This window comes from Haliotis rubra, unplaced genomic scaffold (genome assembly GCF_003918875.1).
Source record: "Haliotis rubra isolate DU_JTF1 unplaced genomic scaffold, ASM391887v1 Scf100, whole genome shotgun sequence".
NCBI lineage: Eukaryota > Metazoa > Mollusca > Gastropoda > Lepetellida > Haliotidae > Haliotis > Haliotis rubra.
The window spans coordinates 1504899-1529447 of record NW_025764893.1 but is presented as its reverse complement, the minus strand read 5'-3'; the positions used below and the strand labels follow the sequence as shown (position 1 = coordinate 1529447).

Genomic DNA, 24549 nt, shown 5'->3' with positions numbered 1-24549 from the left:
TGTCTTTATGACTTTCACTGTGAAACCGCCTTCCCCACTGTGATTGAACTAAAAACGTGTTCAAAGTTATTGAACTAAAGCCACACTCGCTCGGATTCACCACACGGTCATGTTACAACTTGTATATCGTATAACCCCGTTAATCCGGACATCACCGATTCACATAAATCGTTCGGATTAAGAAATGTACAGTTTATAGAGTATTCTGTAAAACTGAATTTCACATAAACATACCCAACACTATTCGTGTGGAATACGTATGGTCTGGATTGACAGGGTCTGGTTTATCGGAGTTTCAGTATATATCATACATGACGGTTTTCCAGTTTTTTACCCGCATTCACCTCAGCTGTCTCGCGCTCTAATTGCCTCGTAACATGAGACGACTACTAGTTGAAGTGAATGCCTGATTACCCAACTGAAGTGTCGCTCTCTATAATCTAAACCAGGCAGGCATGAAATCCGTGTCAAATCAGATTGACTTCAAGCTTAAAACTAAACCACCACAGTTAATGTATTTTCCAACACAAATATTTTCAGCAATGATGTAGGTAAAGATATCTAAGGCAGATGTTATTTTTTCCACCCCTTTTAGGGTTTAAGCTTTTTAAAAAAACAATTACGGTCTGGATATTGGATCGGAAAATATTCAATTTTGAAAAAGGTAAAAAATATTCAGTCTGATTAAATCTATAATTAAATGAAAATATCGTTCAATTACCTTTGAAGTTTTTTTTTAGTTTTTAAGGAATTTTCTTGTGAGAATCTTCCCATGAAACTTCATCTGAAATGCATCATCATCATCTCTTGATCGTGCTGAAACTCTAGATGTTGTAATTTATTTTTATGAAATTATCTTTCTGTATCAACGAGTGAATTTGGTTTGATGCTGCTTTGAGCCAGTGTTTTATGTGTCACATCCTGTTGGAATTGTGTGGGATAAAGGCCCAAAGATTCGAATTTCTTAGCCATATGTCTCCTTTGGTGAAACGCATGAATTTGAGTGATGTATAGACTAACACTTAGTCTCTGAATATATACAATTTTAATAGAAACAAATAATTCCTTCCAAATTGAAAAGGAGCCCCAGTGAGATGGGTGATTCAGAGCCATAGGAAATCTAGACTTGCTACGTCAAGGGCTTTAGCATTACAGAAATTGTTAGGAGAAGGGAACATGTTACGGTTCGGGGACTGTGATATACAGACTAGGTATAGTGCTAAAACAACCATTAATTAACTTTGACTCGAATCACGAGCATCGGATTCTGTCACGTATAAGGGACACAACTGTGTACAGCGGATTGAGAGGTCTTGGACAAGGTGGCTAAAGAGCATTCAGTAGTTTAGGAGATAGATTATTTCGATATTGAAATATGGCTTGACCAAGTTAACTTTCTAGGTTAACTTGAGCAGCTACCTAGCAATGTTTCGGAAAGGAATCTCAGGGAAAGACTTGGGTTGGACGCTGGGGTCGTAAACCACCAATCTAGAAACACATCTTTATAACCCAGAGGAACAGTAAAGTGAAATGTAGATCAGATGCAAATCAACATCTTCTGGGATCAAGTTTATACCGCAAAAACAAATTGATGTTCTCCGATACAACACAACCCACACCGCGACATTTTTTCCATGAACCGGAGTTATGGCTACAATGAACCTCCCTAAACCTCTGAGATCAAGAAGAGATACGTATAAAAGGACGTTCTGAATCAAACCCCTCCTTTATGAACTTTCTATTCAAATGAATCAAGTGATGTCGCCGTATGGTCCTGTTTTTCTCACGATTGTTTGTGTAAGTCGAAAGCACCGTGATGACTCTCGCGATTAAAGATGGCGCTGCCCTTAACGATAAGACCAAATGCAGCATATTGTTTCAAACATGTGGACAATCGTAATATTTATACAGATGATATTTACCAGCCCCCGATATTTAGACTTCATTCCCCCACAGAATACGTAATAATTGAGGAGATTGGTGTAAGTATAAACGAACACATACGTGTTTATGCGGGGAGATACAAGCTTGAGTAAACATCTGTTGAACACATAGCCATAAGCTAGCAGTCAGCTCTATGTATCGCGTGGTAAAGGTCCCCTCGTTTACCTTGGCTTGTTTTCAAAGATTAAGCGATATACCTGCTCTCGTGTGAACGAACAGCCGACGACGCAGGTAGGGTTATTTGGAAACGAATTTGTTTCGAATATTTCTCCTATTTATTTTGATTTCTATAGATATTGTGGTAATCCCATTGTGATACGACAACGGTGATATGAATGCAACAGCATATGCATATATACACATACATATACACCTAAATATATGTATATATGTGTGTGTGTGTGTGTGCGCATGCGTTTATATATAAAACTCACACACACACAATGATATACTCCATATGTCAGTTGTCGCTACAAGACGTTGAATAATTTTCAACCGTAATTATTAGTAGTTTGGGAAATGTCATGTGTTTACTCGAAAGAGAAGTTGTCCGTCTTGACAATAGTACCCATATATTACATGGGACAACATTCGTTTTGGCGAATAATACAGAGGTGTACTGTGTTCTAGGAACCGTTCATTTTCCATTACATGAACCACAATGCCAAATGGTACTCTCGACCCCAAAAACCAGTGTCATAGTCATGTGTGCATATACTCTCTAACCAAACTGACCAGTGGTCAAGAAACTACACTCTGTACTCCCGAAACCACTTGACCACTGGTACATCCAACAGTACGTATACTCTCAAACCCAAGTAACCACCGCGGACACTAGTACGTATAGACTCGAACCACAATGGACAGTTGCATTGACCTAGTTCGTTTACTCTTGAACCCAAATGACCAGTAGTATGTAAATCAGTGCGTATACTCTCAAACCACGTTTATTTTACGTAATTCATTACGAATCGTTCTGACAAATGTGTAACTGGGACCAGATTTACATCAAAATGAATTATTTGGAATAAAACCCTGTAGAGGTACACACTACAATAACTGGAGAACATTAATCTGTCGGTTTGACGTCAAGTAACGGTCGCCAGTCAATCATTTGTCTAGCTGTATGGGAAAATTTAATCAACTCCATCCACGACGCGGGACCTGATTCAGAAATACCGAATGTAGATTGGATTTTGATAGATTGAGGTCGAAGCCTTGTGTTGTGTTTGATTATGTTTTTCTTAATCATCTCAATTTTATATCGATTTATAAAAATAAAGTCTGAGACCGATTTAAACCGGTAAAGAGTTGTTTGTTTTGATTGTATTCGACATGTCTTTATTTGTAACATAATCTGGAATTAACACGGAGATTCCTTCGAATGCCCTCATAGCTGTATTTAAGCATCTTGAATTCCTGTTGTACATTCTTTAACAGCGCCATGTACAACCTATCACGCCGGGCTGGCAGCAAGTCGCTCGTTAATGAACAGAGTACCTGGAGAATGGAGATCATATATTACTGAAGACAGCGATGATCGTCTTTGAAATGTTAACGGACAATTAAGTAGGTGAATTAACCAACCAGACTTTAAAATCCGCAACCGAAAGGTCACTGAGTTTTAGAAATATCGACATTGTGTTTAATGCTTCATCCTAAATTCTGTACATTTTATTTAATTTTTATACAAATCCATCACGAAAATGCTGTTTAATACCTATTACGTGTTACAAATATATATGGGTGTTATATTACCAAAGACCATTTTGACCACTTTGATAATTATTTTTTGAGAGATAATAAGAAAGTATGATGCTTTGTAGATGACGATTTCTTCATTTATTATGATGCGACGTTTCGGTATAGATTCTTATACCGGTGGCAAGCAAGAGGTGAGAGATTGTAGTCAGAAATTGTGGTGAAACTCATTTTGCTTACCATCCCTGATTTTCCTCCCCCTTTCACTGTCTCACGTTCCCTTCCATATTTCCTCTTTCCCGTCCATATTTCTACATGTATATACCAACAGTACCGGAGCTGTTCAGCGTGAACAGCGTGGCAGACATATGGACCTCTGTACAGGCTTAGGGTATACACACTCTCTCTCTCACTCTCTCGCATGACAGCGCTCCTTAGCCGACCCTCGGCGTTCGTGCGGATAGAGGGAGCCTCGGGGGGCTGGACGGATATTACCCCCATCAACTGTTGTACGAGGGGGAGAGAGAGCAATATTAGCCGGTCAGAGTATTCCAGCAGTTTCGTAATAACGGACTGACAGTGTTTGACTCTTACAAAAGATGCAAGTGTCTTTTTTCAGTGGAGGATATTTACATTGTGTTTCGTGAAAGCGTTGTATTCTGTACAACTATACAACTTAGATCGTGGCAAAGAAGGATCTGTTCTTGATTGTGTCCGTCGGGACGCTTCGGTTTAAAGGAATACAACTTACTTTTTGGTTTTGTTCTTAAACAAAAGGAATTTGTTCTTTAAACACGGTTTGGATGTCTGTGCGTCTGTATGTTTAGGAGGATTACAAAGTTTAAAAGGATATCTTCGGAACGGATTAAAGTTTGAAGAAGTTTTGACTAGCGGAATCGGCGTTGAATTTTTTGGGCAAAAGTAAGTTCAGGGAATTTGATTTCTTGGATTGTATAAGAAATCTGGTGCTAAAGGTTCCATGTGCAGTGGGATTACAGGTCCTGTGCTACAGCGTTACGAGGCAGATTGGTGGTGGCAAGTTAAGACAAAATCTATACTGCATTGAAAACGGAATCAGAGTGACACTTTTTGTATTATTTGCCCAGTGCGTGAAGTGGATGCACACAAGTTGCGGGAAAATTAAGCTTTGTTGTTTTTCCACCGTCCACATGTTGAATAAACAAGCAGTGTGAAGATAATTGAAGACGACACTTGAAATGTAATGGGGAACATCGACCGCTTTGTAACAGCAGAACCCGCACGTGAGTAGTTTGAATGACGATAACCGGAAGTGAATGATAACGGATGGAATTGTGGGTATTCACAGGTAGACTGAACGTCACCATTATCTACCTCACGTGTGATCGATTGAAACGTGATAATTTATTTTAGATCTTCCAAAAGGTAAGTTATCTTAAGGGGTTGTAGTTAAATATTTTCCACGTTGTTAGAGAAATTGCAATTTACAGTATGTCTCTGACATATGTGATATTGTTCACGATAAATATATTCAAAACAACTATGACATGTTATAGTATACATATATAGTTTCACATTTGATATGTTTCACATTACGTTTGAACGAGAAACGAAAGACTTGATGGCTTTTCAGAAAGGTGTATTTTATCTTCGCACGTGCCTTCCTAATTTCATGCCATGTCCGGTGCCAAGGTAATAAGCAGGTTTTCTGATTATTTTGTACTAAAAAAACACCAGTAACCCGCTGACACTTGCATTAATGTCGAAAATGTCAAAAGGTTTATCTCAAGTGCGACTGGCATATAAGAATTCTTACTGCTTTGTTATTAACAGAAGACCAAGCATCAAGAATGAGAAAATGAATGCAAGGTTTTTATGGCGAGGTCGGTACGTGTTCAAGCTCTGATCAGTCTAGGTTACGGCAAGTCGGATTAATGGGCGAAAAATATTCTTTTTTTCTTACTGTCAAGTTGTCAGGCTATCTTCCAGCTCGGCTATAAACACAGGGGTTGTTGCATTACCCTTTACTTGATTGCGTCGCTAATCAAATATCAGCCAGGCTTTCTCCAAGACTGTGTCAGGTTGGAACTTGGTTTTCAGACTGGGCGGAAATGTGTCGTTGCTTTTTTGTACGGGAAAAACCTTTCATTAACAAGGCCAATAGATTTAGTGGAAGACGTTGCAAATTGTGCCTTCCCTCAAACTTGCAATTATTTCTTCCAAATTACTTGGGACCTCCTTTGCGTTGTGATCTGATATAGTGTCAATATCTTCCGCATCAATTAATTAGACAGCGCTCTATGGTAAGACTGCGGTAGTGAGCTGGAAAATAGCTTCTCGGGTTATGGCCGTTTATGTGGTATTGGACAGTCAGGTCGAGGTCTTTCTCCTCGGCGGTCGTCGATGATTACTTGGTTGTGTTGATGGTAAATACCGTGGTAAACATGTCCCTGTCAGTGATGCATAGGTGCAGTCCGATGTCAATAATGGTGTTAATGTCAGCGGACCTAACGCTGAGACATAACATACATGTATGTGGCGGTGGAAATTGATGACCTATGTCTTGAGCTGGAGACTGGGAATATGTGTTAAGAATGATTGGGTCTTCTGATTTGGATCAGCTGGGAGGGCTGGATAATGAACTCAGAACAGGGGTACCTGGGCGTTCTGTTCATGAATGAATGTTGTTTTAAGTCGTTCAACGCAATAACTGTCATTTTGCATCGCTACGTTAAAAGTTCGATACGGGAGCACAGAGAACCAATGATTGATAGAACGATCAACTTACCGAGGCGGTTTTCCTTTGTTTGTTCTTATGTTTCTGCTGTTGTTGTTATTGTTGTTGTTGTTGTTATTGTTGTTGTTGTTGTTGTTGTTGTTGTTGTAATTGTCTTCGAATGGGGGTGGCGGTGGGGGTACCTTTCCTTATACTGTCCGGACTTTTACCTGAAAACAGGTTTCGCAAGACAGCGGAAGTAAGCCTTGGACACTGTGTATCATCTTCTTACGTTGTATGCTGTATTTCTCACAGAAAAGTGGATGTAGGTTTAGGCATGATATTGGAAATTTAGGCGCTATATCGATCAACAGCTGTAAACAAATGGAGTCACTGTTTTAACTGTTGCATTATGATAACATTTACTGTGAACTCTGGACCCTGTAATTCCAGAAATCTCGTAATACGAACCCTGTTATTCAAGGAATTTTGTACTGCAGCCCACTTATTCCAGACTGACTGACTGACTGAGTTTGGTTTTACGCCGCTTTTAGCAATATTCCAGCAATATCACGGCGGGGGACACCAGAAATGACTTATTCCAGAAATACCGTAATATTGACCCCGTTACTCAAGACATTCTGTAATACGGTCCTCGTTATTATATAACAGCTTTAGGACGGACCCCGTTATTCCAGAAACCCCGTAACACGGACACTGTTATTCCCACAATTCCGTAGTCCAAATTCTGTTAATCCATAAAAATACTTATTCCGGACATGGCAGTTTGTACATTATTCAAAAGTACATTACGTCTTCCCCATGATCCTTTAATCTTGACATTTGTTAAAACGGACGAGTACACTTCGACAGATACCGTCCGGACAGACACGGTTCAACTCTACAAATCGATGGTGCATGGAGATGAGTTCAGTAAGTTCATCCATACTGAGCGACCGTTCCGTTGCTCCAACCTCAACCTTTTCTCATCTCGCTATGAGGAGCGAAGGCTTTAATCACTAGGTCGTTTCAGCTCTGTAAGTGTTACAAGCTGGGCATAGTTACGAAGATGAATACGTGTACTTAGTATCAGTAACAGTGGTGCAAGACCGTGTAACCTTGACGTTAGTGGGGCCAAGCCTCGTGTAGGAATTGTTATTGATAGTAATTGAGTGAGCGCTATAACGAGCCTTGAACCGTACTTCTGTCAGACACACCTCTGCGTGTTAGGTGTTTTCGGAGGAAAAGCCCATACCGACGCAGGCTGTTGTCGTTAAACAAGTTTTAGAGTGAAAGAGTTTAGTTTTACGCCGCACCCAGCAATATTCCAGCTGTATGGCGACGGTCTGTAAATAATCGAGTCTGGACCAGACAATCCAGTGATCGACATCATGAGCATCGATCTACACAATTAAGATACGATGATATGTGTCAACCAAGTCAGCGAGCCTGACCACCCGATCCCGTTAGTCGCCTCTTACGACAAGCATGGGTTACTGAAGATCAATTCTTAGCCGGATCTTCACGGATTTCTGCACGTTAGATGTTTTGGGGGAAACCCAAACAGACGCAAAGTCCTAAAAACTTTGAGTACGTGCATGGTACTGATGTACCAAGGGTCATAATCGGCAGAAGCCTGTTAGTTGAACCAATGACCACAGGATACTGACGTGGTGAAGGGACGCAACCCTGTGTTCTGTTGTATGAGACAACTAGATATAACAACTCTATATACCAAAGTATGAATATAGAGTATTCATGTGTCAAGGTATTACAATAAAGAGTATCGATATACAAACGTATGACCTGACAGGGTGTCCATACATTAGGTATGACAAGAATAAATAGTGTCGATATACCGAGGCATGACAGCAGAGAGTATCCATAAATAAATGTGCCAAAATAAAGAGTCTCCATATACCAAGGTATGACACGAAATAGTATCCATATAACAAGGTATGACACAAAATAATATCCGTGTGTCAAGGTATGACAAGGGAGAGTATCAGTATACCAAAGTATGACGATAAATTGTACCCATGTGCAAGAGAGGGTATCGGTCCACCATGGTATGACAGTAGAGACTATCAGTATACCAAGGTATGGCAAGAGAGGGTATCGGTACACCAAGGTATGACAGTAAAGACTATCAGTATACCAAGGTATGGCAAGAGAGGGTATCGGTACACCAAGGTATGACAGTAGCGATTATCAGTATACCAAGGTATGGCAAGAAAGGGTATCAGTACACCATGGTATGACAGTAGAGACTATCAGTACACCAAGGTATGACAAGAGAGACTCAGTACACCCAAGGTATGACAGTAGCGATTATCAGCATACCAAGGTATGGCAAGAGAGGGTATCGGTACACCAAGGTATGACAGTAGAGATATCAGCATACCAAGGTATGGTATGGCAAGAGAGGGTATCGGTACACCAAGGTATGACAGTAGAGACTATCAGTATACCAAGGTATGGCAAGAGAGGGTATCGGTACACCAAGGTATGACAGTAGAGACTATCAGTATACCAAGGTATGGCAAGAGAGGGTATCGGTACACCAAGGTATGACAGTAGCGATTATCAGTATACCAAGGTATGGCAAGAGAGGGTATCGGTACACCAAGGTATGACAGTAGCGATTATCAGTATACCAAGGTATGGCAAGAGAGGGTATCAAGGTATACACCAAGGTATGACAGTAGAGATTATCAGTATACCAAGGTATGGCAAGAGAGGGTATCGGTACACCAAGGTATGACAGTAGAGACTATCAGTATACCAAGGTATGGCAAGAGAGGGTATCGGTACACCAAGGTATGACAGTAGAGACTATCAGTATACCAAGGTATGGCAAGAGAGGGCATCGGTACACCAAGGTATGACAGTAGAGATTATCAGCATACCAAGGTATGGCAAGAGAGGGTATCGGTACACCAAGGTATGACAGTATGACAGTAGAGATTATCAGTATACCAAGGTATGGCAAGAGAGGGTATCGGTACACCAAGGTATGACAGTAGAGACTATCAGTATACCAAGGTATGGCAAGAGAGGGTATCGGTACACCAAGGTATGACAGTAGCGATTATCAGTATACCAAGGTATGGCAAGAAAGGGTATCAGTACACCAAGGTATGACAGTAGAGACTATCAGTATACCAAGGTATGGCAAGAGAGGGTATCGGTACACCAAGGTATGACAGTAGAGACTATCAGTATACCAAGGTATGGCAAGAGAGGGTATCGGTACACCAAGGTATGACAGTAGAGACTATCAGTATACCAAGGTATGGCAAGAGAGGGTATCGGTACACCAAGGTATGACAGTAGCGATTATCAGTATACCAAGGTATGGCAAGAGAGGGTATCGGTACACCAAGGTATGACAGTAGAGATTATCAGGTATACCAAGGTATGGCAAGAGGTATGGCAAGAGGGGTATCAGTACAGCAAGGTATGACGGAGATTATCAGTATACCAAGGTATGGCAAGGGTATCGGTATACCAAGGTATGACAGTAGCGATTATCAGTATACCAAGAGAGGTATGGCACCAGAGTAGACAGGTTATCAGTACACCAAGAGGTATGACAGTAGACAGATTATCAGTATACCAAGGTATGGCAAGAGGGTATCGGTACACAAGGTATGACAGTAAGAGAGGGTATCAGTACACCAAGGTATGACAGTAGAGACTATCAGTATACCAAGGTATGGCAAGAAAGGGTATCGGTACACCAAGGTATGACAGTAGCGATTATCTGTATACCAAGGTATGGCAAGAAAGGGTATCAGTACACCAAGGTATGACAGTAGAGACTATCAGTATACCAAGGTATGGCAAGAGAGGGTATCGGTACACCAAGGTATGACAGTAGAGACTATCTGTATACCAGGTATGACGTTAATTAGTATCAGTATACTAAGATATGACATGAGAGAGTATCGGTACACAAAGGTATGACAAGAATATCACTTTACCAGAAACAATAGATAGCGTCCAAGGTATGACAGTAGAAACGGTCAATGACCTGGTAAACGAAGACGCGAGTAGATCACGTCGATTCGTTGCCAGAGAGGTAGGCGGGGTGTGAGAAGCCGTTGATTTAGTGTTTGAAATTGATAGCTGGTGTTGAAATGTTAAAACTAAGTGTTAGCGTGGGAACACAACCGTGCTGAAATATTGGTTGACTTGCAGTGAGCAAATTCACGTAATGTTTCTAAGAAGTCCAGACCAGAAGTGTTGATAAGGAAACGTTGCAGTGTAAGAGACTACTGAGTGCGGGTAAGTGACTGTTGTCTTACGCGCAATGATTTTATAAAATCACTCAAACCAGTAAAAAAGTAATTTTACACCAGACAAATTGTTTGAATGTATAAGCACATGTATAAGCAGATGACACCCGATCACGGCTTCATTATTCTGGGGTTCGAATCCCAGTTCGCCCCGATTGTATGTTTTTGCATTTATCTTTCGGTTTGGCGCGGCTGGGGATCGGACAACTGGTCTTCGGCTTTCCGGGTATCCACTAGACCCACGAGGTGGCCAGTTAGGGTAATACGACACGCAACTGCGAGGTCACACGTAAACCGACACGCAATTACGAGATCAGATGTAAAACGACACGCAACTGCGAGATCAGACGTAAAAACGATACGTATCTGCGAGTTCAGACGTAAAACGACATTCAACTGCGAGATCAGACGTAAAACGACACGCAACTGCGAGATCAGACGTAAAACGACATTCAATTGCGAGATCAGACATAAAATGACACGCAACTGCAAAATCAGATGTAAAACGACATTCAACTGAGAGATCAGACGTAAAAACGATACGTAACTGCGAGATCAGACGTAAAACGACATTCAACTGCGAGATCAGACGTAAAACGACACGCAACTGCGAGATCAGACGTAAAACGACATTCAATTGCGAGATAAGACATAAAATGACACGCAACTGCAAAATCAGACGTAAAACGACATTCAACTGAGAGATCAGACGTAAAAACGATACGTAACTGCGAGATAAGACGTAAAACGACATTCAACTGCGAGATCAGACGTAAAACGACACGCAACTGCGAGATCAGACGTAAAACGACATTCAATTGCGAGATAAGACATAAAATGACACGCAACTGCAAAATCAGACGTAAAACGACATTCAACTGAGAGATCAGACGTAAAAACGATACGTAACTGCGAGATCAGACGTAAAACGACATTCAAATGAGAGATCAGACGTAAAAACGATACGTAACTGCGAGATCAGGCGCCTGCATGCCCACTTTATAGCGCCCTTTCATGACAATCATATATATTACAGCAGTAACTAAGCCAAGCAATTAAAGCCACGCTCTGGTTTCGGTTTTCGGCATGGCTGCAGAGTATGAATACCATTATTCTTCCCTCACTGTGTGCTAATTGTGTATATGACGCACTCAGTTTATGAATTCAGGTAAGAAGAGGCCCGAAAGAGCTTATGATGGTCATTAAGGGTCACTAAACTGATTAGCTGTTCGAGGCCGATTGATTCCGAAGAACTTTTATTGTACATGAGTGAATGAGTCGGTTTTAGCCACTTTCAGCAATATTCCAACAATATCACCAGAAATGGGTTGCACATATTGTACCCAAGTGGGGATGTGAACCCGGGGCTACTGCGCGACGAGCGAAGACGTTAACCAATAGGCCACCCCACAACCCCTTGTTTAGCATGATCACCCACAGGGGGAAGGGTTCAAACCTGGGCCCCGTTCCTCAAAGCGATCGTCGTAAGTCTATGTTGAAGTATGGGAGTTACGATCATCTTAGCGCCACGATCGCTTTGAGGAACGGGGCCCTGGACATGAAATAGGCGATATGTTTTTTAAGGTGTTGATGGATTGTGAAGTATTTTAGGTATCAGTGAGTGTATAGCTGAGGCAGGCCATGGCGTTAGTTCCTATCTCAGGGTATATATTGACAGGGTATTTCAACAGTGAGTGAGTGAGTTTAGTTTACGCCGCACTCTGCAGTGAGACTGAGTCGTGTAACCATTTGCGGTGTTCTAATGAAGTGGTTACTTTAAGACCTGGTCAAATTTCGAATCTCCAATCTTCCCATGGACGGTGGGGTAGCCTAGTGGTTAAAGCGTTCGCTCGTAGCGGGTTCGGGTCGGGTTCGAAACCCAACATGTGCTTAATGTGTGAAGTCCATTTCTGGTGTCCCCGCAGTGCTATTGCTGGAATATTGCTAAAGGCGATGTAACACTAAACTCACTCACTCACTCTTTCAATTAGGAAGACGCGAGTCTGAGCGTTGTAACCATTCTACGGTGTCCCGCTGAGGTGGTGATTTAAAGATGTGGTTCAATTTCGAATCTATCTCTAATCTTCCCGACTTGTTTGAGCATTTGTTGTTTAGTGGCTTTAACTTTGTGAGTCGAACTAAGGCTTTGGTTATTTCTTGCACAGCTTCCTTACATTTTCAAGAAGAGATGTGTTTGTTTGTCAGATCGAGGGAAAGATGAGTACAGTACATACTGAAGAGGTCTAGAGCTTCATGTCATGTAGTGGATGGATACTCACGACATCAATCACTGGATTGTCTGATCCAGACTTGAGCCTTTACAGGCCGATGTCATTCATCTGAAATATTGTGTTCGACGTTAAACAATAAACAAAAAAACGTGCTGCGAATGCCAGTTTAAACCACATAATTTCGAGCTCTGCACACTGCGTGTGTGGAAGTATCGCTGCAGGGATACGGTTAACGGTAATATCGTCCGACACAAATTCCCCTGAAGGGACCAGATTCCATCTACAGAGACAGGAAGATGCAGAGGACATTTAGCCGCAGTTGAAGACGTTAAGTTTAAACGGAATTAATGCGCCCGTGTGGAGCTAGATGCTGAATGAGATTTTAATCGCCTTTTAATGACCCCCTCGACTCCTTATTTCGATGAAAAGGGATGTAGGGGTGTTTAATAAACTGTTAAGAAGCATGTACGTGTATCAGTTTAGCTGGGGGAGTTAGGGGGTGTTTCTGTACACATTTAGATGGCGGTATCGCATGTTCATTTCCACATCAACTTAAAGAAGTGCTTTCATAGTGCTCACTTCGACACGTGTTTATTGAGAGGGTCAGGAATGGTTTTAATTTATCCACGTTATGAGGGATCTTGTTCACTTTGAATTAACGCCTCATAATTTTTAATTACTTTTTAATCGGATATTTAACTTTTTAGTTTATCCTTTGGTGAGTGCATCGTTTAACAACAAACAAACAAACAAACAAACAAACTCTATATCGTTAAGTTATCGTAAACGCAACAGCTGCGAAAGTGCTGATTTCGTTTTAAGTAACCCTCTTGATATTATGTATTCGCGAACTTTGCAAATATAATTACATCCAGATATCTATCACAGATTCCATTTTATTAATATAATGTGAACTAACATTTCAAATTAGTGTTTAAAAGCAAACAACATACAAAACAGTTTGAAAAGGGACAAGAAAAAATCATCTTTGTATTCTACATTTAAAATTCAGATTAGAAAACAGGGACTTCTTCCAGAATCATCTCATAGGAATTTCCATGATTAAATCAGGACCATTTCCAGATCAACTAATTGTGCGGTTGAGGTGTTTATTGTAATTTGACGTCCTAAACACCAGTAAACGGTGTTGAAATGACTCCAAGGAATAAAGCGGAATTACTTATTCAGAGAAGCAAATTGCCCCAGTTTCCCAGATTCTGAGAGCGATGTTTCACAAAGAGAGTGACATGTTCCATTAGCAGGGAAATTTGTTCTCCTGGCTGAGCGATGAGTATCAGAGCTACAAACATGCAACCATACCGCCCCGTCACATACAAGTCCGTGCTTCCGTTGTCACTTATAAACGAAAGGTTTGTGAACACGCAAATGCAAGCACAATAAACTACGTTTATATCGAACACGCTTATACCGAACTGATGGATATATCAAACTGACGGATATAGCGAACTGACGGATATAGCGAACTGTTTTGTGTCACATTTTCTTTATGTTCAAATCGAATTAGTAGTCGTTAGTAGTAGCGTTCGTTATAACCGTCATTTGTTATGGGCATTTCGATTTAAACATAAAGAATGATAAAAAATCAATACGGTTATAACGAACTAATATTAGTAGTTCGAGTTTGAAATAATCGTAGTTTGTTATAGGCATTTCGATTTAAACTTAAATACAGTGTGATACAAATTCAGTTCGGTTATAACGAAATAATATTGGTAGTCCGAGTTCGATATAATCGTAGTTTGTTATAGGCATTTCGATTTAAACATAAAGACAGTGTGATACAAATTCAGTTCGGTTATAAGGAACTAATATTGGTAGTCCGAGTTCGTTATACCCGTAGTTTGTTATAGGCATTTCGATTTAAACATAAAGAAAGAGTTACACAAATTCAGTTCGGTTATAAGGAACTAATATTGGTAGTCCGAGTTCATTAAAACCGTAGTTTGTTATAGGCATTTCCATTTAAACATAAAGACCGTGTGATACAAATTCAGTTCGGTTTAACCGAAATAATATCAGTAGTCCGAGTTCGATATAATAGTTAACCGTAATAACGTATTTTCCAACATATACCAGTAAAACAAAGTAGGGGATATTGGATTTACAAGATTGATAAAATGCAAATGATGAAGCCAAGGACGAAACAGATGATGAAGAAAAAATAAGGGAAAATGTGACAATTTATACCATTTTTTTAAAAATTCTTTCATCTTTATGGATATAAACTCTGTCAAAAAAGAAACGCAACCCCTGTCCTCAGATATGAAAAATTCGTTTGAATGAAGTTATTGCTTCCAAACTAAATTTTATTCGAATGTATTGAAATGATACACGTAATTAATGAAGATTACCATCCAAACAACTGCATTTGTACGCATAAGTGTATTTTATTGCTTATTCCGTCACAACGCATGAAATGACCCTCATGGTGACTTCGCACAAAAAAAACACATGCAAATCATGAAAATGGCAGTTAATGTAGGGGTGTATAAAAGCCCATGTGCTTCCGTATTATATTCATTCATTTGTCGCCGAAAAGCTGTGTTAAAAATGCCACGATTGAGTGCTGCCGACCGAAATATCGCCATTGGTCGTGTTCAAGCCGGAGAAAGTTTTGGAACTGTTGCACGGCACCTAAATGTTCACAAAACAACGATATCCCGACTTTGGAGTCGCTACAACAACTTCAATTTGACCAACGATCGCCCGAGAAGTGGAAGGCCAAGAATCACGACCCCTTCAAGATCGGTACATCCGGGTCCATCACCTGCGTAATCGGCATGCCCTACCAACCGTGACTGCCACACAAATACCAGGTTTGAGGAGAGTGTCAGCTCAAACGATTAGGAACCGTCTGAAAGAAGCGGGTTTACGTGCCTGTAGACCAGTTGTTGGACCTGTACTACGCCCCCTACATCGACGCCGACGACTCAGGTGGTGCAACAACGTAAGGATACGGACTTTACAAAACTGGAGGCGAATCTGGTTTTCTGATGAATCACGTTTTCTTTTGCAACGTCACGACGGAAGACAGCGTCTGTATAGGAGACGTCATAAACGTTTAGCGCCCATCTGCGTCCGACAGGGGACAGATTTGGCGGAGAAAGCGTCATGGTTTGGGGAACCATCTCATACAACCAGAAATCTGACTTGGTGATCGTTCCAGGGAACCTGACAGCCCAACGTTACATCAACCACGTGTTAGAGCTTCACCTTCTCCCGATTATTGACCAACAGACACAGATTTTTCAACGGGACAACGCCCGGCCTCATACTGCACGTGCAACAATGAACTTTCTGCAGAATTCCAACGTCAATGTCTTGCCATGACCCTCTAAATCACCAGACCTCAACCCTATTGAACACCTGTGGGATACTCTGGATCGACGCGTACGTCAACGTCAGCCGCCGCCACAGACGCTGCAACAGCTCGCCGTTGCACTGCAGGAGGAGTGGAGAGCCATTCCCCAGGAAAGAATCCGGCGTCTTATCCGTTCTTGTCCAAGGAGATGCCGTGCAGTGATTGCAGCGCGTGGTGCTCATACGAGATACTGAGACAGACGCCCCCCTGGTGACAAACTGGTGTCTGTGAGATGACTTTTGAAATGACAATTTTAAACATGCCCATCTGGGTTATTATTCTGCCAAATTTCAGACTTCTGTCTTAAATAATAAAAATGCCGTGTCGTCCTAAAACTTCAGATCAAAATCTCTAAAATACAGGGGTTGCGTTTCTTTTTTGAGTTTATATTACTTTTCTCATATGCATTGTGTCCCCCGCCGTGATATTGCTGGAATATTGCTAAAAGCGGCGTAAAACCATACTCACTCACTCACTCATATGCATTGGCATTGGCTAGCGGTATGCTCGCAAAATGGAATATCCCCTACTTTTTTAATGGTATATTTTAGTGTACACTTGTACATTTGTATATTATTAATAACAGAGTAAATAGTTTCTTGAATCCCATGTACATGTCCGTTTAAAGTATTGTAAACCTCAGTGACTGTTCTGGGATCTGGGATAAGTAAACCAGTGGTTGATATCATGACAACAGTCCACACAAATGATGACGCTGGATCAGTCAGACCGGTTACTCGTGATTTTAAGGGTCGTGTGGTAGCCTAGTGGTTAAAGCGGTTACTCGTTAACCTGAAGACCCGGGTTCGAATTTCCAACTGGTTACAATGCCTGAAGTCAGTTTGTTGTGCCTCCGCCGTAATATTGTTACAATATTGCCCAAAGCGGCGTAAAACCATCCTCACTCACTCTGATCTGAAAAGTCTGCGATTAAGGGATTAACGCTTACGTGTTCACAAATACGTTCTTGCATGATGCACGTGCAATATGATTTCATTAACCCTACAGTCAATACAACCAATGAAGACACGCACAAAGTAGGGTTTAGTCTTCCACGGGCGACAAACCTTTAATCAATAACCCTGATATATACATGAATCCTGGCAACATAACCACGGTGATGGTACCGACACGACACCTACATCGCAACGTCGTGCAACATCTGTCACCAGCGCGACTGCGGGACAACGAGGACAGATGGTCCGTCCTCAGCCAGGGACATAACACTGGTGTACAGTCAGCTGGTGGACCTACACATACAATTGTCATCGAAGACTTATATTGTGTTTCCCATTTGAGAAGATGATGAAACAGCGAATGCTTCATACTGAAGTAACGGGATAGTTGTTCAAAGAGAGAACCTCATTCATGTCAGCGTCCTGAGAGACTTTCCTGGTGTTTAATGTTCGAGAAGTTGTTGGAAAGGTTTCAGTACGTGGAATCGGCGTTATTGTAACGGTATCCGACGTTTTGGTACCTGTTTGGCTACAACTACAGGTACCATGGATATCGATTTTGTGTTCGAAAAGGTTACGATGTGGAGTGATTTATGACGAATATCCAATACACAGCCTTCTGATTTGCTGGCGATCTGGATATAGCTGGTGTTCAAAGCTAATGGAAATTTAATACGGGATTAAGGAATCTTCTCTGTGGGTGTTCCGTGTCGATGGCTTTATCAAAATGTTGTTTTAATAGATTCGTTTTAGATTTCCTTTCAACATAATTATCAGATCGTATTTCAGCTGTGTACGTACTTTTAGTTAAATGTATTATCTTATTTGCGATTGAAATTTCATTAAAGTTTTTCAAGTGATTTGTTTAGGTATGTATTTATAGATTAAATATGTTTTGTGTGAAGCATTATTTGAGCTACTCGTGACTAATTCAACGCTTGTAGAAGCATCCTCTGATTACTATCGAAGAGAACATTGACATCGTCAAATGGATATTTTGGATCGTAATATTTAATAATTCTTGATCCATATATACGTTATATATCGGTCGTGTTACATACATATTTATACCATTCGTTTATTCCACAGAGCTGATTTCTTGCTTTTGTCACATGAGATTGACTCGTGTGTATTTAATACTGCTGAGCTTATGTCTGTTTCGATGAGTTTGAAACTGTAGAAAGACAACGATTCTACATTTGTCACAGCTGGTCATGTCTCATTCTGAGCAATGGTATTAGTCGCTCTGAAACGCTCTTTGGCATTCTAAAGTAGGCGCTGGAAATCAAATATGTCATGTTGTTCATATTAACGCCATCGAGTCTGTCGAGTTCAATTAGCTAGTGTGCTTAGTAAAATGTGCCTTCGAGGTATTTCAGGAAGTCATATAAATCTGTGTCGTTATATGTATGTATATATTTCGTTAATGTTTCAAGCTTGACCTTTAAAGTGTATAGCCTTGCTTGTGACAAGGTATTAGGTGGCGTCTATACGCGGGGCTGGTAAAGGTGACGTACGATTCGTTGCGGTGTTGGCGTGCGCCGTATTTACTGACGTGCAGATGAGGTGGGGTAAAATAGGTTTAACGTCGTACTTAATGATATTTCGCTCATATGACGACGTGCATGCGTGTGTATGTGTGGCTGCTTGTACTAGCCCTGACTAAAGCTGGTTTTACAGTGCCAGGTCTCTGAGATACCATGCCGCATGGTAAAGCATGACACTTTATAGTGACTCCGAGCCGATCAGTCCATCTTGTACCCATTAATGCCGAGCGCCAGGCAGGGACCAACAAGTACCATATTTTAACGTCTTTTGGTATGATGCGGATCGAACCCGCGACCTTCCGGCGGACGCTCTAGTCCTTACACCATGGAGGCGGTGAAGGAGTGAGTGTAGTTTTACGCCGTTTAGCAATATTCCAGCAAAATCACGGCGGGTGACACCAGAAAATCGCTTTATATATTGTACTGATCTTGATACTCGAACCTGGGTCTACGCAGTGACCAGCGGACGCTGTAACGGCTTGGCTTCCCCATCGCCCGAGATGGACAGTGTTAAGGATATGTCACAGCGTGTCTGGTTAAAGCGGGAAGAAAACCCTAAGTAATGACGTCTTTGATGTTTCCCGTCGTGATGAAACTGGAAGGCTATGCAGTGATGTGGATTAACCTAGAGTGAGTGAGTGAGTGAGTGTGGTTTTACGCCGCTTTTAGCAATATTCCAGCATATCACGGCGGAAAAAAATGGGCTTCACACATTGTACCCATGTGGGGAATCCAACCCGGGTCTTCGACGTGAAGAACGAACGCTTTAACCACTGGGCTACCCCACCTCCCCGGATAAACCTAGAACCATAATTAGGGCGAATCTGGGATTCGAACTCACGATTACGTTTAAAGGACGTAAAAGCAGCAGATGTGATCATACCGAATCTGTTCGAACTTACGATTATCCTAACACATCTACGGGACGTAACTCTGCACTACGAACTGATACAATTGGTACCCGTGTCCGACTTTATATATCTAATATGCATTGATCTATACTTCAAAATGCATGTACTGTTTCAATTCTCTGTGTTATGTTAACCAGATCCCACTCACACATTAACCTGTCTATAACCTTGAAGGGGCTGTGGGGTAGCCTAGTGGTTAAAGCGTTCGCTCGTCACTCCGAAAACCCGGGTTCGAAGCCCCACATGGGTACAATGTGTGAAGCCGATTTCAGGTGTCCCCCGCCGTGATATTGCTTGAATATTGCTTACAGCGGCGTAAAACTAAACTCACTCAATATTACCTTGAAACAATCACTGGCAAACACCAAGACGTTTGCTGGGTGTGTATGTCAGTCTGTTAATCCTGAACGTCATACCCTTATTTAAATCATAGGTTGACTGCATTGATACGGTGATATATCCGATTTAACCTTTGAGACAAAATAATCAATCTGAATCCTTAGGTTATTCATGATTTATCCATTTCTGATATTATTATGATACACTCAACTTTACTATCTAATGTTACATTATTAGGCTTATTTTATTTTATTCTTTTTTACTCATTTATTATTTATTATTCATTCAACATTGGTAACCACGGTTTTACAAATAAAACTGTACGTTATTGACTGACGTTATTTCTGGTAGGTTTTTTGTTACAATCAGGATCTGGTTTCGTTGTTAAGCCCTGAGTTTACGTCAATGGTAAATTACAAATTATGGAATTATATCGAAAACGAAATTATACTTCCGGATCTGCATTTCCTCGACATTCCTTTGTGTGTACGCTATGCTTATCCCGGCTAACCACAACATGTGATTATCGTGTTTATTCCACAGGTTCGCCACAATCTGGCAGCTAAATGAAAGAGGAAGTGGGGATCTCCATGGCGTTCACAACAAGTACACGCTGGGAGGAGGGATTTAATCTGGTCAGGGAGTGCATGGGTGCTTAGAGTGCCAGGAGTGGATCTATGTTCTACTGGATTACAAGAGAGGTTCGTGTTGAGAGGTGATCTGTTGATTTGTGCAGTTTTCTGTAAAACCGTACAGCATCTCAGAGCTTCGTTTCAGCCTCCCTGGTTCACATTTCCTTGGAGTCTTGGAATACGGATGAGATGATTCCTTGATATCATTTTTGGATGTATTCAAAATGATATACGCTCCCGTGACACGAGATCACAGCAGAGTATATCATGTTTATTTACAAGGATCTGTTAACGGACTTGGTGCCTTGCCGAAAGTGGATTTAAATATTTATGATCTTATAGCATAAATGGTTTATACTGTGTGGTTGTATAGATTCCATGATCAAACCAGTTATCGAATGAGTTACGCCATAATACTCGTTCAAGTGTACGCTCTCTCAAAGAAACAGTTCATTCGCGTCTTCATGGAAGGTCAGCATTAAAGACTATCTGAAGTTTTGCATCTGTACATAACACGAGACGGATGTTCATTTTTACAGTGTGTTATCTGCAGGATGTGTTAATGTTATTTGGGAACATATGTAAATATTGCTCGCTCCGCCATTAGATAATGGTAGCTTTTCATGGAACTCGAAGCGCTAGTTTATTATCGATAAGATATTTTTAAGTGACGTTCTTATCTGGAGTTAAACGTCATGGAGCTGTACTCAAGTGCCTTATTAAATACCAAAGAATTTTTGTTCTGAAATCAGCACAGCTTTTGTATCTCTCAAGATTGAAGAGAGCATTGTTATATTCCTCACTTGATCTGGTGCCACAGGTTTGGTAAACTCAGGAAAAGGAGCAGCGGTTTTTACGACATTGTTCTGTAGAATCTATACGGATTCGTACACTGGTGTCTTGCGACGCGGATCCTCTCACCTCTGTGACAAGACGTCGTTAAGCAAGACGTCGACGTCGACAACTATGGTGTCGCCTATTCTTGTTTTGTGGACCGTGTTGTCGGTGTTGGTGGCGGGAGCTTGTACCTTCACCTTCCTCCAGCCGTTTTGGATCCTGCACCTGGACTTCAGTCACTCCTTTGGGATGGTGACGCACTGTTTCATGGACTCGCGGTACGAGAACGACCGGGACGTTTGCACCGCCTACGGCGGCTACTACCACCTCGGCAACATTCCGTCGGGGGCGTGGCAGGCTGCTTGTGTGTTATATGGAACTGGGTGTGTCCTCATGTGTCTCTCGGCCTTCTTGGCGTTATGTAATACGAGTATGGTGAAGGAGAATACCAGGAGAGTGGCGCTCGTCTCAGGGTACATGCAGGCCATTGCAGGTAAGTGCGAATTACCTCCACTCTACTTTCTATTTGACCTCGGAAAACAACACTGGTGCACATGCGAAGTGCTACAAAGGTAAATATGTTACTTTTGACCTTGACCTTGACCTTTGCTTCAAACTTTTACCTTGACATGAACTTACAGTGAAATGTATGTTTCGCCTGTTTGACCATGACAGTCACGTGTTCTAACCTCGACTTGACATTGACCTCGACATCTTGCCTTTGTTTGTATGCCATTTGTATGCACTGTTCAATATTGTTTCTGTGTAACAATCGTGTCTTGAGGTTTAACCTTGACCTTGACCTTGATATCTGAACCTGGATATCCTGGTGCATCTGCCATGATTCAAAGTCTACGTGTTTCATGTGTTTTCTTTAGATCAATGAAAACGCCCTAATTACATTTGACCACAACGTTGCAACGTTGATATACTGACATCAGAACGGATCACGTTTCAGATACATTGGCGTTAACGTCATGGGTGACACTGAGATACTGGGTTAGCCTCTACGTATCGTTTACGTTCTTATGAAAGTGACGTTGGGTCGTATGGCAAACGTTAATCCTGACAAAGAATCTTGCTACATTGCTCTAGTTCTGCTTAACTGCGTGATGATGTAATCTCATATACCAAAGACACCATGAATAGTCAGTTTCATTGAAATTCACAGTGAAACGTCGTTCATCCGGAAGCGAAATCCTCTCAGATAAACGAATGTCCGGATCGTACATGTGGAAATGTACCGGTTTGCCGGTTTGACAGGGTTTGTACTAAAGAGGTTCCTTTGTATAAGCATTGCATAAGAAAATCAGTGTGGTAATGTACCGTTAACCCTTTAAGACATCCAAGTAATCGCCCGGATAACACAGTTGTCGGATTGACAAGGTCTGTTCTATAGAGGCCGCATTGCGTTAGATAATCACACAGTACTACCTCCATATTCATGAAAGGAAGGCATCGTATGCAGCAAATCCACATTATATAGGTCAACATTTCTCACATGCCTAACAGTGCATGTAACTGATCATATCAACCGATTATTTTTAAAATCAATAATGAATGGCATTTTCTAACTCTGCTGTTGTTCTGTTCTGTTGGATCCATACGCAAAACACATATGTTCTGTTCTACATGTACAGGCTTAGGTTGAAGTGTCAATGGCAAATCGATGCTGAGTGGATTTTCTTCTGGCGTGCGCAAGCTATCAGCGTTATAAATACATACAGAGAGCATGTGTTCCGTGTCTCGTCGAGGAAGGGAGATGGTTCGCGTCCTGGTTAATTGGGTAGTCGGTGCAAAAGCTTTCATGCATCTCTGCATCATAAACAAGTTTTTGCCCCACCATACTCCCCTCATCCCAGTTGGTATTTATAGAAAAGCGTATTTTCAACATGCTTGTTTTGTTATTGTGTCTAAAGTAAAAAATCATGTTTTCTCGAGATCTAAAGGTCAGTGGTCTATGTTATCCAACACAATTACAGGTTTTCCTGTTCAGGTCGGCCCGCGCTCACTGATGAAATGTTTACGGAAGAAAGGCATTTCGTTGTGAAGAGTTGCGTCCCTTTGTCACGCCAGAAACCGATGAGTTTCGAATCCCAGAGGCGCTTGATTCATTCCAGGGTCAGAGTGGCCCTCTCGTCTAAGGCGCCACAATTATAACTATGCATACCTATGGTTACATTTTCGAATCCTTGTTTGTCTCGATTGTCAGGACGAAACCTGTGTTCATGGCTTACAAGGGGCGGAGCGGGGTGGTGGCCTAGTGGTTAAAGCGTTGGCTCGTCACGCCGAAGACCCGGGTTCGATTCCACACATGGGTACAATGTGTGAAGCCCATTTCTGGTGTTCCACCGCCGTGATATTGCTGGAATATTGCTAAAAGCGGCGTAAAACCCAACTCACTCACTCATGGTTGTCACCAAGTTTGTAAACTTCTGAAATCTAAATTACTTCTAGCTTTCAGAGTACACCAAGCTGTATATATATGAAAAAAATGACGAAAAAAACTGTTCTAACCAATCACACTAAGCTGTGCGCAAAAATGGTCGAATTTGTTCTTCTTTTCTGTCGCGTGGGACAGACCGTGATATGACGTCCCATCATGACAGTAAACATGGCAAGATAATAGTGTTGTTCTCCCAAACAAGCTTTGATGTGAAAACACACCCCTCTGTATAAGTGAGCAATGCGGTATTGTATGCGCGCCACACGGCAATTTACATACACAATATGATATCATTCCTGACGTAACGTCAAGCGACGTCACATCTAAACGTTTCACGTGTCTCATAAACAAAATATATTCAGTATGCTCTGACAAAATAAAACGAATGATTTCGGTAGGTATGTCAAGCGATCGGATTTATTCAACATCTAAATCAAATTCTGACGGACGTACGTCTGAACTGTACTTAAATCATCAGTTTCTATAAACGTCAAAATTCCGGCGCCATGTTGGATCCTGATGAACACCAATTCCACACAGCCATTGAAACGTTGTGGCCTGTAGACCAAAGGATCTTTGATCCAACTGATGCAATTCTCTGGAATTAATGCCACTTTTTATAAGGAT

General features: G+C 41.4%; 1 protein-coding gene across 3 annotated transcripts in view; it reads left to right on the top strand.

The window, feature by feature from the left end:
- The first annotated feature begins 2121 nt into the window (after positions 1-2121).
- The window catches only part of LOC124266741 (LHFPL tetraspan subfamily member 2a protein-like), a 127597-nt gene continuing 105169 nt past the window's right edge, over positions 2122-24549 (top strand). The window contains exons 1-2 of one of the 3 annotated variants that reach the window (XM_046701551.1): positions 2122-2175; positions 20551-21969. In XM_046701551.1, the coding sequence (XP_046557507.1) occupies positions 21606-21969 (364 nt within the window). In that variant the 5' untranslated portion in view covers positions 2122-2175; positions 20551-21605. Of the gene's footprint in view, positions 2176-4067; positions 5050-17455; positions 17752-20550; positions 21970-24549 lie in introns of those variants that run through there. The other 2 variants (XM_046701533.1, XM_046701545.1) reach the window with 2 other exon arrangements.